Source organism: Myxocyprinus asiaticus, chromosome 33, assembly GCF_019703515.2.
Source record: "Myxocyprinus asiaticus isolate MX2 ecotype Aquarium Trade chromosome 33, UBuf_Myxa_2, whole genome shotgun sequence".
NCBI classification, from domain to species: domain Eukaryota; kingdom Metazoa; phylum Chordata; class Actinopteri; order Cypriniformes; family Catostomidae; genus Myxocyprinus; species Myxocyprinus asiaticus.
Window position 1 is genome coordinate 11,902,644 of NC_059376.1, and position 16,138 is coordinate 11,918,781.

At 34.8% G+C, this 16,138-nt stretch overlaps 1 protein-coding gene across 50 annotated transcripts; it reads left to right on the plus strand.

Moving 5' to 3' along the window:
* Window positions 1-1,028: 1,028 nt before the first annotated feature.
* LOC127424111 (trans-Golgi network integral membrane protein 2-like) lies at window positions 1,029-12,879 on the plus strand. Of its 50 annotated transcripts, none has more exons than XM_051668982.1 (7): window positions 1,029-1,304; window positions 2,692-3,057; window positions 3,100-3,141; window positions 3,184-3,225; window positions 3,268-4,118; window positions 7,979-8,062; window positions 9,151-12,879. In XM_051668982.1, the coding sequence occupies exons 1-7, from the start codon at window positions 1,259-1,261 to the stop codon at window positions 9,151-9,153; spliced, it is 1,434 nt and encodes a 477-aa protein (XP_051524942.1). In that variant the 5' UTR covers window positions 1,029-1,258; the 3' UTR covers window positions 9,154-12,879. The 50 variants fall into 50 exon arrangements, with proteins under 50 accessions (XP_051524942.1, XP_051524954.1, XP_051524933.1 ...); XM_051669006.1 differs by having other exon boundaries at window positions 1,030-1,304; window positions 2,692-3,225; window positions 3,268-3,309; window positions 3,478-3,519; window positions 3,562-4,118; XM_051669011.1 differs by lacking the exon at window positions 3,184-3,225 and adding an exon at window positions 3,226-3,267 and having other exon boundaries at window positions 1,030-1,304; window positions 2,692-3,183; window positions 3,352-3,393; window positions 3,604-4,118.
* Window positions 12,880-16,138: the final 3,259 nt, after the last annotated feature.

Consider the following 16,138-nt stretch of genomic DNA (forward strand, 5'->3'; position numbering starts at 1 on the left):
ATTAGATGATAGATAGACATAGACAGATAGACAGACAGACAGACATATTTTTGTCTTTTATTATACAAACTTTTACCTATAATGATTCATGTCATTGTATATATAATTACAAAGTGTACTATAGTGTGTAATAAGTGTGGGCTACTATAAAATAATTTGAATTAGTATTCTCTGCAACTGACTGTCCAATTTTTAGACATTTGGCTCAAACAATTGTTTGAGATATTGCACCATGTGGCGTTTGTTAACACATTTATGATACATTTATAATTCATCTTAAATATAAAACTAATATCGACTTGGCCTATACTACTATTACATGTGAATGTTGTATAAATATTAACAGAACTAAGCAATTAGCTAGTACGCAAATTGATTTATTGAAATCCAGTTATGCCTTTTTTCTTTTAAATTTATTCAAAATTAGCCTATATTTAAAGTTTAGTATGAATTGTAATATTTCATTTTAAAGTTAACATTTATGTCTAGAGGTAACATTTATTTCTCTCTCTCTCTTTCTTTATATTATTTACATAATTTTTTTTTTTTAAAGATACATTTCGCAGAGTGGAAGCGTCGAAAATTCATCTGCCGGACCAACAATTTTAGATTTGGCAGCCTGGTAAACTCCGCCTGGTTCTGAGATTTAAATATTTTTTAACTCCACCCAGTTCTGAGTTTCAGGCATTTAAGCCCCACCCACTTTAGACACGAAACTCCGCCCACTTCTGAACTTAAGTGCAGTGAAAGTATAGGTCTCTGCAGAACAGTAATGGGTGTTTTCAAATCTGTGGATGTTTTCAACCCGGGATGGGCGTTTCTAAATTAACCAATGAAAGTAGGGAATCTCAATGGTTTGAAAACGCCCACTGATTGGGAAAAGCCAGTTCTTGTTCTGCAGAGATTTACAGTAAGTCTCGCGCAGTGGCCCATTGTACATTCATACGGTTTTTTCCTGACAGGCAGCAGATGCCCCAACCCCGCCCCCACCCTAATCCTGGTCATATGAAGCCTGTAAAGCAGAACAGCCTGCCAGAAACAACGGATGACACCTTTCTCTCGTCGCGAGCGCAGCGCCATATACGGGGCAATCCAGAGTAATGCAGTCCGCATTTTATCTCCAACCATTCTGCTCGTTGCGTAAACACGGAAGTTACCGGAATCGTTGTCTTGGCTTGCTGTCAGAATTTCAATCTAAATCGGAGCATAGGTCCTGTTTCAGCCGTATCTTACCACTGTAGCACTGTGTAAAGCCACGATGCGGTTCACAGCGCTTTGTATTGTTTTGATCTGCGTGTCTCAGGGTAAGTCAAGTATCTCTGTAGTTATACAGTCAACTGGTGCAGGATTTTGGAAGGTTATGTGCGCGCGCGCGCGCGTTTACATAATTAAAGCTCGTGATGTATTTACTTGTGGTTCCTTGCGCTCATCGTCATACATATATATATATATATATATATATATATATATATATATATATATATATATATATATATATATATATATATGAAAAGGATATCTGTGCTATTACTTTACATGTTAGCTATTCAACCAGAACGCAACCTCTTCGCAATGTTTGGCAAGTAGCTTTGGGGCAAGCTAGCTTCTGATCGCCATTGTTTACACGTTGCAGTAATGTCTTATTGTGAAATCCACCGTGGCTGACGCATAACATTACCATGAATAAAAAAAAAAAAAAAAAAAAAAATCTACACACTGATCTGTAATATATAATATTATATATCAGTTAATATACCTCATGAGTTTAGCTATACATTTATATGAATGTGTAAGGGAAAGAGTATCATATGTCCTGTTGTTGGTCACCACTTTTAAGTTTTTCCACCATTTATAAAAGTTAAAGGAATAGTGAAAATTCTCTTATAATTTATTCACCCTCATGCCATCCCAGATGTGTATGACTTTTATTCTTCTGCAGAACACAAGCAAAGATTTCTAGAAGAATATTTTAACTCTGTAGGTCTATACAATGCATGTCAACAGAGTCCAAAACTTTGAAGCTACAAAAACCACATAAAGTCAGCATAAAAGTAATCCATAGTACTCCAATGGTTAAATCCATATGCTCTGAAGCGATCTAATGTATTTTGGTGAGAACAGACCAAAATGTAACTCCTTTTTCACTATTATTCTTGACATAAGCAGTCTCCTTGCTGATTATGATTTTAAGCTAAATTACAATCCCTAGCGCCATCTAGCGTTCCGCGCATGCATCAAGCACTAGAGACTGCAATGGCAAGATGTACTGTGAAAAAGGAGTTATATTTTGGTCTGTTTTCACCAAAAATAGATTAGATCGCTTCAGAAGACATGAAATAAACCACTAGAGGCATATGGATAACGTTTATGCTGCCTTTATGTGCTTTTTGAGCTTAAAGGTTTTGGTCACCATTCACTTGCATTGTATGGACCTACAGAGCTGAAATATTCTTTTAAAAACCTTCATTTAAGTGCAAATATTCTATGTAGTCTCTTAATATGGTCATGAAAGCTTTGCATATAATTATACAACACTTCGAAAAACGCTGTTTAAAATAGTTTTAAATGGAATGTAGCATGTCAAACCGCAGTATGTCAACAATCCATATTCTTATGAGCTGCCGATAAGCTAGAATATGTGTTGTGGTCCAAACTTTTATTTTGGTGTCCTGTTTTTTGGTATTTTTCCAGCTGGTACATTTCCATTGCTGGAAAAAAATGATAAAGAGCCTCCCAGTAAAAAAGATAAAAATTCCAAAGAAGAGAAGATAACTAGTCCACAGACTGCAGTAGCAAGTAAGACTGAAGAAGTTAAAGCCCCGGAAGACAACTTCAAGAAGAGTGACACTGAAAAATATATAAAAGAAACTAGAAATTCTTTTGACAATAATGAAGGCAGCAAAACAAAGGAAATGCCTTCAAAGAACAAAGCTGATTCAGTGAACTCAAACGATGAAAACACAGATAAACAGGATGATGAGAAAACCAAATCCGATACTTCTGTAGATGGTAAAGGTGATGAGAAAACCAAATCCGAAACTTCTGTAGATGGTAAAGGTGATGAGAAAACCAAATCCGATACTTCTGAAGATGGTAAAGGTGATGAGAAAACCAAATCCGATACTTCTGTAGATGGTAAAGGTGATGAGAAAACCAAATCCGAAACTTCTGTAGATGGTAAAGGTGATGAGAAAACCAAATCCGATACTTCTGTAGATGGTAAAGGTGATGAGAAAACCAAATCCGAAACTTCTGTAGATGGTAAAGGTGATGAGAAAACCAAATCCGATACTTCTGAAGATGGTAAAGGTGATGAGAAAACCAAATCCGATACTTCTGAAGATGGTAAAGGTGATGAGAAAACCAAATCCGAAACTTCTGTAGATGGTAAAGGTGATGAGAAAACCAAGTCCGAAACTTCTGTAGATGGTAAAGGTGATGAGAAAACCAAGTCCGAAACTTCTGTAGATGGTAAAGGTGATGAGAAAACCAAGTCCGAAACTTCTGTAGATGGTAAAGGTGATGAGAAAACCAAATCCGAAACTTCTGTAGATGGTAAAGGTGATGAGAAAACCAAGTCCGAAACTTCTGTAGATGGTAAAGGTGATGAGAAAACCAAATCCGAAACTTCTGTAGATGGTAAAGGTGATGAGAAAACCAAGTCCGAAACTTCTGTAGATGGTCCAAAGGAATCAAATAATGGAGCTACAGATAATCAAAATCCAACCACTCCAAAGAACCCTACAGGCAGTGAAGCAAAGGATCATCAGATGAGCACCATTCAGAAATCCGAAGAGGAGCAAGAAGTTGGAGAAGCAGAAACTGAGACTAAAGAACCAGACCAAAAAGCTACTTCACCACTTGCAGATACTGAGGATGAGATTGAGGATGAGGAGGATGGCGATGATGATGATGGTGAAATTGGTAATTATGATTCAAATCCTCAGGACTCTGTTGTTGACCGAAAATCAGAGATTGAAACAGTTGACAAGAAAACTAAAACGAAAGACAATCTTCAGCTAGAGGAGGCCCCAGAGAACAGCCATTTCTTTGCCTACCTCGTCTCTGCTGTTATACTGGTGGCCGTGCTCTACATTGCCAATCACAACAAGCGCAAGGTGGGTTAGTCTGTCTGTATGTGTGCTTTCCCCCCAAAATACTGTAGACAATCGATGGATGCAGGCTGTCAGAAAGCATTTGTTTTGTTTTATAGATGTCAGGAAATAACCAACAGCAGAACCTTTTGGGGAACTGTGTCCATTGCATTTTGGAACAAACACCCATTAATGTTTGACCATTTTAGAGCTGATGATGCATGTTGAAATGGTACTTAAAAGAAAGATCTGGGTTCTATACAAGTTAAGCTCAATTAACAGCATTTGTAGCATAATATTAATTATCACAAAGATTAATTGTGCCTTGTCCCTCTTTTTCTTAAAAAAAAAATCTGGGTTACAGTGAGGCACTTACAATGGAATTGAATGGGGGCCAATTTATTTGTTAAAATACTCACTGTTTAAATACTGTTTAAATAAAATACTCACTACAGCCACAAGATGTAAAAATATGTGTGTTAACATGATTTTAGTGTGATAAAATCACTTACTAACCTTTTCTGTGTGAAGTTATAGCCAATTTTATGACTTCATTGCCATGACGATGTAATGTCAACAAACCCTAAAATGACCATAAAAATGATGATTTAAACAACTTTACAACTCAAATAATACATGAGTTTTAACAGAAGTAGTAACATTTTCACCCAAAACTGAAAATTCTCTCATCATTTACTCACCCTCATGCCATCCCAGATGTGTGACTTTCTTTATTCTGCTGAACACAAATTATGGTTTTTAGAAGAATATTTCAGCTCTGTAGGTCTATACAATGCGCCAAAAAATTTGACTCTCCAAAAAGCACATAAAGGCAGCATAAAAGTAATCCATACGACACCAGCGGTTAAATCCATGTCTTCAGAAGTGATATGATAGGTGTGGTGAGAAACAGATCAATATCTAAGTACTTTTTTGCTTGAAATTCTTCTCCCTGCACAATAGGGGGTGATATGCATGAAGAATGTGAATCACCAAAAACACAAGAAGAAGAATGTGAATGTTATCTGTTTCTCACCCACACCCAGGGGTTAAATTGGGCCGGTACAGTCCGGAACAGCCCAAACTGTCCAATCCATTCCATTTATTGTGTTCTCCAGTGCGGTTTTTGTATTTTCATATTTATATTTGTGTTATTTTTAAACTGAAACAGACCCATAACACAGTTTACACAGTTAACCCGCCCACCCCCCCCCAAAAAAGAAATACATAAGTAAATTAATAAAAAATAAAATAATAATAAATACGAAAAGAAAAAAAAGGTTCCGTTCTAGTATCTGTATAAATTCATACGATGATCACAGTGATTTGGACCGTGGCATGATTGTTGGTGCCAGATGGGTTGGTTTGAGATCAGCAGTTACAGAGAAGAGAAGATCATCTCCGAATGCTATTTTGAGATGCGGGTTGGCGCTGTTTTGGCAGCACGAGGGGGCCTACACAATATTAGGCAGGTGGTTTTAATGTTGTGGCTGATCGGTGTATACAGTACATACGTGTAAAATGTTCTGTTGTTTAAAACTGCGAAAACAGAAGTGCAGAATAACTTTTTTCATATCAATCATCTTATCATATTTTGTTTATATATATATATATATATATATACACTATATTGCCAAAAGTATTCGCTCACCTGCCTTTAGACACATATGAACTTAAGTGACATCCCATTCTTAATCCATAGGGTTTAATATGATGTCGGCCCACCCTTTGCAGCTATAACAGCTTCAACTATTCTGGGAAGGCTTTCCACAAGGTTTAGGAGTGTGTTTATGGGAATGTTTGACCATTCTTCCAGAAGCGCATTTGTGAGGTCAGACACTGATGTTGGACGAGAAGGCCTGGCTCGCAGTCTTCGCTCTAATTCATCCCAAAGGTGCTCTATCGGGTTGAGGTCAGGACTCTGTGCAGGCCAGTCAAGTTCTTCCACACCAAACTCGCTCATCCATGTCTTTATGGACCTTGCTTTGTGCACTGGTGCGCAGTCATGTTGGAACAGGAAGGGGCCATCCCCAAACTGTTCCCACAAAGTTGGGAGCATGGAATTGTCCAAAATCTCTTGGTATGCTGAAGCATTCAGAGTTCCTTTCACTGGAACTAAGGGGCCATGCCCAGCTCCTGAAAAACAACCCCACACCATAATCCCCCTCCACCAAACTTCACAGTCGGCACAATGCGGTCAGACAAGTACCGTTCTCCTGGCAACCGCCAAACCCAGACTCGTCCATCAGATTGCCAGATGGAGAAGCGTGATTCGTAACTCCAGAGAACGCGTCTCCACTGCTCTAGAGTCCAGTGGTGGCGTGCTTTACACCACTACATCCGACACTTTGCATTGCACTTGGTGATGTATGGCTTGGATGCAGCTGCTCGGCCATGGAAACCCATTCCATGAAGCTCTCTACGCACTGTTCTTGAGCTAATCTGAAGGCCACATGAACTTTGGAGGTCTGTAGTGATTGACTCTGCAGAAAGTTGGCGACCTCTGCGCACTATGCGCCTCAGCATCCGCTGACCCCGCTCTGTCATTTTACGTGGCCTACCACTTCGTGGCTGAGTTGCTGTCATTCCCAATCGCTTCCACTTTGTTATAATACCACTGACAGTTGACTGTGGAATATTTAGTAGTGAGGAAATTTCACGACTGGACTTGTTGCACAGGTGGCATCCTATCACAGCACCACGCTGGAATTCACTGAGCTCCTGAGAGTGGCCCATTCTTTCACAAATGTTTGTAGAAGCAGTCTGCATGCCTAGGTGCTTCATTTTATACACCTGTGGCCATGGAAGTGATTGGAACACCTGAATTCAATTATTTGGATGGGTGAGCGAATACTTTTGGCAATATAGTGTATATATATGCACACACACACTATTTTTTTTTCTTCTTTTTTTATCTTTCATTGTTGGCTCTCTTTTTGTTTTTGACCTATCATGTATTCAACAGATCCAATCCATGTTCAAAGGAAATTATTTATTGTCAGAACAGTAAAAAAGCTTTTGTACTTCTTTGTACATAATTCTTAAGTAGTGATCTTATGACTAAATAAGGTAAGTGGAAAAAAATCGGTACCCATATCGGCCTATAATTTTTATGTTGAAATCGGTATCAGGCAAAAAATATCATATCGGCACATCCCTGGTATAATATTTACGTCTTTTAGCTACTTTTGAAACGGTGTGTATTTTAACGTTTAATGTCCATTCACTTCCATTGTAAGTGCCTTTCTGTAACCGCCTTTTTTAATAAATGTGGGGTGAGTCGAAAATATATATATGTATACATGTTTGGTAATCAACATTAAGCCACAAATGCTTTTGATTGATCTTAACTTGTATTGAACTCGGAATGTTCCATTATTAAGGGAATAGTTCATCCCAAAATTATATTATTATTATTTTTATAATTACTCGCCACTTGTTGTTCCAAATCCAAACCCATTTGACTTTCTTCTGTGAAACAAAATGAGAAGATTTTGAAGAATTTTCACACAGCTCTTTTCCACATTGATCATAGAACTCCATAGTGATCACCACAGTGGTCAAACTTGAGAGGAAAACTACCATAAAATCACCATGAAAGTTGTTCATAAGTCTTCTAAAGTAATATTTTGCTATATGGACTACTTTTACGGTGTTTTATTGTCCTTTAGACAGCTATGGTCACTATGAACTGACAATATATGAAAAAGAGCTGGATGAAGATTTTTCAAAATATCTTCTTTTGTGTTCCACTGAAAAAACAGCATACAGGTTTAAAACAATATGAGGGTGAGTAAATTTTCAACAGAATTTTCATTTTTTGAAGAACTATACCTTCAATGAACATTCAATGACTTTTCACTCTTTTGTACCTTCTCTTACAGATCATCGCATTTTTCGTTGAGGGCCGGAGATCAAGAGGCACGCGGAGACCCAAAACATCAGATTACCAAAAACTCGAGCACCTTGTAAGTAGCAATACACATCATCACAGGACATGTGTACATTTTACTAATGCAGAGTGGCTTTACACAGATTGCACTGTTCAGTCCCAAGAAAGATGTGGAATTCAATGGCACGTACATTTGATTTGTTTCCTTAAATGGTTATTAAAAATTATGGAGTGAACTCTGCTCTTTTATAGTCGACACTAAACTCCATTCACAACCCATTTTACTTTTGCAATCCATAGCCAACTCCCTAATAATACCTGTGGTTTTGAAATTCAATTTCAACTGGTACACATGTTTGGGTGTCCACATACTTATGTTGCCTTAAGACAATGTGTTGTGTGATAACTGCCACTTAAACACTTAAAGGGATAGTTCACTCAAAAATGAAAATTCTCTCATCATTTACTCACCTTCATGCCATCCCAGATGTGTTTGACTTTCTTTCTTCTGCTGAACACAAATGAAGATTTTCAGATCTCTGTAGGTCCATACAGTGCAAGTGAATGGTGGCCAAAATTTTGAAGCTCAAAAAAGCACATAAAGGCAGCATAAAAGTAATCCATGTGACTCCAGTGGTTTAAGCCATGTCTTCAGAAGTGATATGATAAGTGTGAATGAATGAATGTTACATTTATGTAACAGATCATTTAACATTTAAGTCCTTTTTTACCATAAATCACCACCTTTGACTAGCCCAACCAGTAGGTGGTGATATGCACAAATAATGTGAATAGTCAAATAACAAAAGAATGTGAAAGTGGAGATTTATAGTAAAAAAAATACTTAAATATTGATCTGTTTCTCACCCACATCTATCATATCACTTCAGAAGATATGGATTAAACCACTGGAGTCGCATGGATTAGTTTTATGTGGCCTTTATGGGCTTTTTGGAGCTTCAAAGTTCTGGTCACCATTCACTTGCATTGTATGGACCTACAGAGCTGAAATATTCTTCTAAAAATCTTCATTTGTGTTCTGCTGAATAAAGAAAGTCATACACATCTGGGATGGCATGAGGGTGAGTAAATGATGAGAGAATTTTCATTTTGGGGTGAACTATTTGTTTATATTGTTATAATTTTTTTGTGTCTGTTTTGCAGTGAGGAGGTCCCAGATGTTCCTTTGATTGCCCTGTAGGTGGTGGACGAATCAAAATATATTGACTGTGACATTGAAACTTAAATGATCGATTATGAGGCATACATCACGATTGTTTGGCAGTTGTCACTTAACTCACCAAAATAATCTTAATAATGACAAATCCTTAACTGTACATTGCATGTCACTGCAGTCAGGTATGTTAGAAACAAAGTCTGTTGTAGTTCTCCAAATTACCAGGGTTTCATGATCTTCAATCAAGATCAAAGTGAGACAAATACAAACATTTACTTCATACAGTAGTTAGTGTTTGTTTGAATCAGTGGCCTGTTTTTCAATTCAAAAGTTTTTTTGTTTTTAGGTTTTTTTACTCAGATTTATTACTAAACTAATTGTCTAATAGAAATAAACAATATGTATATTTTTGAAAGTACTTGCAGACATGAAAGATGTTGGGAAATGAATGAGTTGTTGCAGGCATGGTTGTCATTATGAAGTTTTGAATAATAACGGGTTGCTGATTGAAGTCTTAACTGAAAGATGAGGTCATAAGGACGTTAATGATTGAAGTTGATCACACATTTATAGGGCATGTGAATTGCACTTTCTACCTGTGCCGATGAGGAAACGAGTGGTAGGCTTTTTCAAGCTTTAATGTTTCCACATGATTAATGTTCTGCACACCCGCCTCCAGATCAAACACTTCTCTGCACTCTCCGACAGTGAGAATGTGGTGAAATCAACATTTATATTCATTTTATCTATTATTTTAAGTAGTATTAAAGGAAATAGGAAATCGGATGGGATTTGAACCATGGTCGCTAGGACAGCAGTACACATTCACACTGCCTTTACACCTATTTAGTTTTTCGTATATTTCTCTGGTTCCACCAGACTATTGGGGTGCAAAAAGCTGACCTGTGTATATATAATTAATACAGTATTTAAAGGTACAGCCTGAAAGTGTTGAGCTCCATCGTCCCCCAGCTGTCGTTACAAAAAGCGTATTTGTTTGAAAGCATGAAGAATGCTGCCAATAAAAGGATTTATATAAGAGTCTGATAGTTGCAGCAGTAAAGAAGAATGGTTTTGGTGTAGACAAATCGAGCAAGAGACATGTTTGCTGTGCCAAATTCGAGACTGTGCCATGAAATGAGAGATTTATACTGTTTTATTCCGTTTTTAATTTGTTTTATGCCATGTTCTGTTGTGCATGTGTGTGATGATAATTCAAGAAATGACTAGTGGCTTTGCACATAACCACTTTTCTTGAAATGCTGGACCTATTTTGAATTATGTGGGTTACATTTTTTGAAGGGGATTTTACTTGCCTGTCTACTGTGGTCTATGTTTTACCTCTATTGCTACTTTTTCACAAGTAATATTCTACAGTGAAGAGAAATGGAATAAAGGTTTGAATTTGACCTCCGACTAGTCGCTTTTATAGCATCAGCCTTGTTTATCTGATAAAACCTGACTTGGTCATTTGAATACTGTCAAATGAATCGTGTGATTCATTGAAAGCAAGGAAATCTGAGCTTTGTGCAAATTAGTTAACATGGTCAGTGTCACAAATTTGCTTATACTTCATAATTGACCTAGAAATCATGCATAATCGTAAAATTTCTTCATTTTACATAACTTTTCTGTTTTAAATTATTCAAAATATTGAACGTGGTGTCAGACTTTTGGAGACCATTGTATGTGTCTGTCCCCATACATGTCACTGCTTTAAAACCTGGTGTATCTTAAATAATAATAATTATTATTTTATTTTTGCTTTTCTGAGATATACTGTATATATACAGTACTGTGCAAAAGTTTTAGGCACTTGTGAAAAATGTTGCATAGTGAGGATGTCTTCAAAATTAATGACATAAATAGTTTTCATTTATCAGTTAACATCATACAAAGTCCAGTAAACATAAAAAAAGCTAAATCAATATTTGTGTGGCCACCTTTTCCTTTAAAACAGCACCAATTCTCCTAGGTACACCTGGACACAGTTTTTCTTGGTTGTTGGCAGATATGATGTTCCAAGCTTTTTGGAGAATTCGCTACAGTTCTTCTATTTATTTAGGTTGTCTCAATTGCTTCTGTCTCTTTATGTAATCTCAGACTGACTCGATGTTCAGTGGGGGGCTCTTGTGGGGGCCATGACATCTGTTGCAGGGCTCCCTGTTCTTCTGTTCTAATCTTTTTGCAAAAAGTATGTTTGGAAGTATACAGTTTATATTTCCTATTGACACACTAAAGCTGAAGATATAAATAACCATCTTAAGACAAATGCTTTTGTGAAACATCTTAAGTGCCTAAAACTTTTGCACAGTACTGTGTGTGTGTGTGTGTGTGTGTGTGTGTGTGTGTATATATATATATATATATATATATATATATATATATATATATATATATATATATATATATATATATATATTAGTATACATAGGGCTATGTATATATTCTATTCCATCAGAGACTGAATACTCCACATATTTTTTGGCTACTTATATTGTTATAAACATTATGTAAGGTTTCTGCACTAATTTACCTTTTTAAAAAAAAGTTTTTTTTTTTGTTTTTTTTTTAGTATAATTTTCACATCTCTAAAACATGCTGTTTTTGTTACTGTGCCTTTAACACTATATGTAAATGACCTCTGTTATGGGTGGTCATATGTTAATATGCTCATTGTTGTGACATCAGACCATGATGATTTCTAAATCAGTGGTTGCTAGCAGGTCTTGCTTAAAAAGCAAACAATTTACAAAAATATATTTTTATTAATATTAAGTAAAAATAATAATTACATAATTAAAATAAAATTTTAAATTGATACATGAATATTTGATAATAATATTATATATTATAAAATGTCTATATTATGACTACACTCCAAAAAAAAAAAAAAAAAAAAAAATATTATATATATATATATATATATATTAACTTATTTCTAAGATTTACACATTTCAATTTCATAACACATTTCCATCAAATTTAATTGCGTAATCTTTAACAAAATTAAATAAAATAAAACTTGAATTTATTTAAGTTTTGTGCATTTAATTTAGTTAAAGATTATGCAGTTCAATTATTTGGACATTTGTTATGAAATTGAAATGCATAAATCTTAATAAATTGGCAAAACTATTTTTAAAAGTCTATTAATAAAATCCACATTATTTCAGAAATATTATTTGAATAAATTTTATAACCATTTTAATACACACGTACTATTTTAAAATTAATTCTTTGTAGTAATATGTAATAAATCAGGTGAACACAATAATGATTTCGAAATTGCGAAACCTTTTTTAACTGGGTTATAGACAGTAAGTAGGTTTAGGACGGTTTTATCAGTCAACCATGACCTGCTGACACACCCAGAATCTGATGAAGATTGTGGAATAAAGAAAAAACAGACTACGAGTGAGATTACAGCCTAAAGTATGAACTACACAACCACAGAAAACAATTTAACGGGTTTAATTTTTCTCAAATCAAATAAAATGAGTTTATAGGTTTGATATGTTAACTTTGTTTCACAATGTTTCTTCCATTCAGTCAGTACACTGAATGTTATTGCTCTGTTTATAGCGTACTCACTTTAATAAGAATGTTTCATTATGTAGAAGATCAAATTGATATATATATCTATTATTTATTGGCTATATGTTCAAATTTTATACAGCCTCTTATAATGTTATTAAAGGTTTCTTGCACCGAAACAGTCGTAATTGAGTTTTTCAACAGAATGTTTTTGTTACTGTACCTTTAACACTTAGATATGCAAATGACCTCTGTTTGGGGCGGTCATATATTTAAAGGAATATTCCAGATTCAGTACAAGTAAAAAAATAACTTAATGACAGCATTTGTGGCATAATGTTGATTACCACAAAATTAATTTAGACTCGTTGGACCATCCTTTTCTTTAAAAAAAAAAAAACAAGAGCGAAAAATCGAGGTTACAGTGAAGAACATACAATGGAAGTGAATGGGGCCAAGTTCTGGAGGGTTTAAAGGCAGAAATGTGAAGCTTATTATTTTATAAAGGCACTTACATTAATTCTTCTGTTAAAACTTCTGTATTATTTGAGCTGTAAAGTTGTTTAAATTGTCATTTTTACAGTCATTTTAGAGTTTGTTCACATTACATCGTCATGACTATAACTTTACAAAGAAAAGGTTAGTAAATGCTTTTATCACACTAAAATCATGTTTACAAGCATATTGTTTAAATATTGTGGTTATACTTTAGAAATAGTGAGTATTTTAACATTTACGGCTTGGCCCCATTCACTTCTATTGTAAGTGCTTCACTGTTACCCAGATTTTTGCTTTTTTTAAAGACAAGGAGGGACAAGTCGAATGAAATGTTTCTGGTAATCAGCATTATGCAATAAATGCTGTCGATTGAGCTTAACTTGTATTGAACCCAGAATATTCCTTTAATGTGCTCATGGTTGTGACATCATAACATGACTATATCTAAATCAGTGGTTCTCAATGGGTCATGCTTGAAAAGTAAACAAAAATGTCCTTAAAATAAAACATTGCATTTATGAATATTGATAACATTAATCTAATATTAAATAAAGATAATTACATCAATAATATTATAAATATGTACTTTAGAGTTTGATTGGAGGCATGGGCTGTGATGTCAACAACAAACAATTGGGAATTATTTTCTCCATTTTAAAGCCCTATTTTTTAATTTTTGCAACTTAACTTCAATAAATGATTTGGGGAGGGACTAACATAGCAGCTCTTTCATTCAAAAGAGCAAGGAAAATAGTTTTTCATGATATGACCCCTTTAATGTTTCCTCTTCATATAACAGGGTTGAAGGTCTAGACCACTTAATACTTTGCACTTATGACATTGTAAAACTGCTGTGTAGTATATGCACACTCAACATTTGTGAAAAGTACAACACAGCAGAGTTGCTTATGTTGAACACTAATGGTTAGGACATTTGTGCACTTGTATGGTAGAACTTGCTACTTCAGAATGACTGACTACGGCATTGAGGAGATCTCAACCTGTACACAGAAAGGCTTTCATCCACATCCTAAAGAACCTCCTCTTTTTACTGTAAGTGACATATATACTGATTATTTCATAACTGAAAATCTTATGATATCTTTTTGGGAGCTCAGGAATGTAAACACATCCACAGGACTGCAACCCATGCATCATCCTGACTGCTGTTTAAATTTGCTCTGTCCTAATGACCTAGTGAGCAGTAAGAAAGTGTTTTGTTGCCCTAAAGTTGATTTACGGTTTGAGTGACATCGCACACTAACATATTTCATCTGTAGAAATAACATTAAAGCGTTTTTTAAACTACTTTAAGAGATGATAATGCAAATTATACCTTGGTTGACAAATGTTTCAAGGTGTTGATTAATTTTCTACAAAAGCACAGATATGAAGTAGTTCCTGATTTGTTGACCACATTACATTTCCATATCACTCCACCACATTTTCTGCAAACTAGTAATGGCAGCTCAGGCTGTTTCAAGCGAGATACTAAATATGTGGTGTAAGAAAGTGGTCCCAAACACTGGAGCATTTTAATGACAAAAACTTGAAAAATACATTTTGGGCCTCTTTCATGAAACACATGAAAAGTCTTACATAAACTGTAGCATTGAATTATGTGTCAGTTTACATACAGGAAAAATAGTTTAGTTCTAAACACAAGAGTGTTGAATTAGGGACAAAAACCTGAAATTGAATTTCTGTGAAAATTGTTCATAAAACCATTTTTGGAAATACATTTTCGCATTGAATTATTTGACAATTTCCGTAAATGTTTTACTTTTAAACGGAAGAGAGATTTAGGGACAAAAATCTGAAAATTATCAGCATTTTGGGCCTCATTCATAAAACATGAACTTCTGTGGAAATCATTTGTAAAACCATCTTTACATAAATTGTCGCATTGAATTGTGCAACAATTTATGTATTTATTTTCTAGTTGAAATGCAAATTTTTTAGGAAATTGTTCGAAAAACCACTCTTACATAAATTGTCGCATTAAATTGTGTAAAAATGTAACATTACTTTTAGTGTTTTTTTTTTTTTTTTACTTCTAAACAGTATTTTAGGGAAAAAATTCTGAAAATTGTCTTGAGAAATGTTTTGGGCCTCATTCATGAAACAAATTTCTGTGGAAATTGTTCTTAAAACAGTTCTTACATAAATTGTTGCGTTGAATTGTGCGTCAATTTACGTAATTTTTTGTTATAACTTCTATACACGAAAATTTTAGGGAAAAAACGTGAAAATTGTCTTGAGAAACATTTTGGGCCTTGTTCATGACAAATTTCTGTGGAAATTGTTCTTAAAACCGTTCTTACATAAATTGTTGCGTTGAATTGTGCGTCAATTTACGTAATTTTTTGTTATAACTTCTATACACTAAACTTTTAGGGAAAAAACGTGAAAATTGTCTTAAGATACATTTTGGGCCTCATTCATGAAATGATTTCAGTGGAACAATTTATGTTAGAATGGTTTTACAATTTCGTAAATTGTTTCCCTTTACATAGACATATAGTACAGTGCACTTGTGGTGTGGTCTAAGCAAAATAATTGACTCTGGTGTGTTCAATTGTTAAAGATTAACACACATTAGTGTTGAAACAGTCCACTTCATTAATGTGGCATTACCATCTTGGGTGTGCATTAATTTTTTAATATTTAAATAGTCTGTTGTGAATTATTCCTTCTTTAACTGTCAAAGACATGCAGACACATGAAAGACACAACTTTACTGTTATTTCTATATTTTATTGGTAACTTTTTTGTCTCATGGTTTACTGCGTTCAATGACACGACAGACAGAGGGAATGTTCGGGAAACCTGTCTGAACACAGTCATTATTTTTGCAATTCCGTTTGGTTATGCTAGTGGTGCATAAATTACATAATTCGCCTTTGAAGTATGAACAGATGGAATAAATGCAAAAGAAAC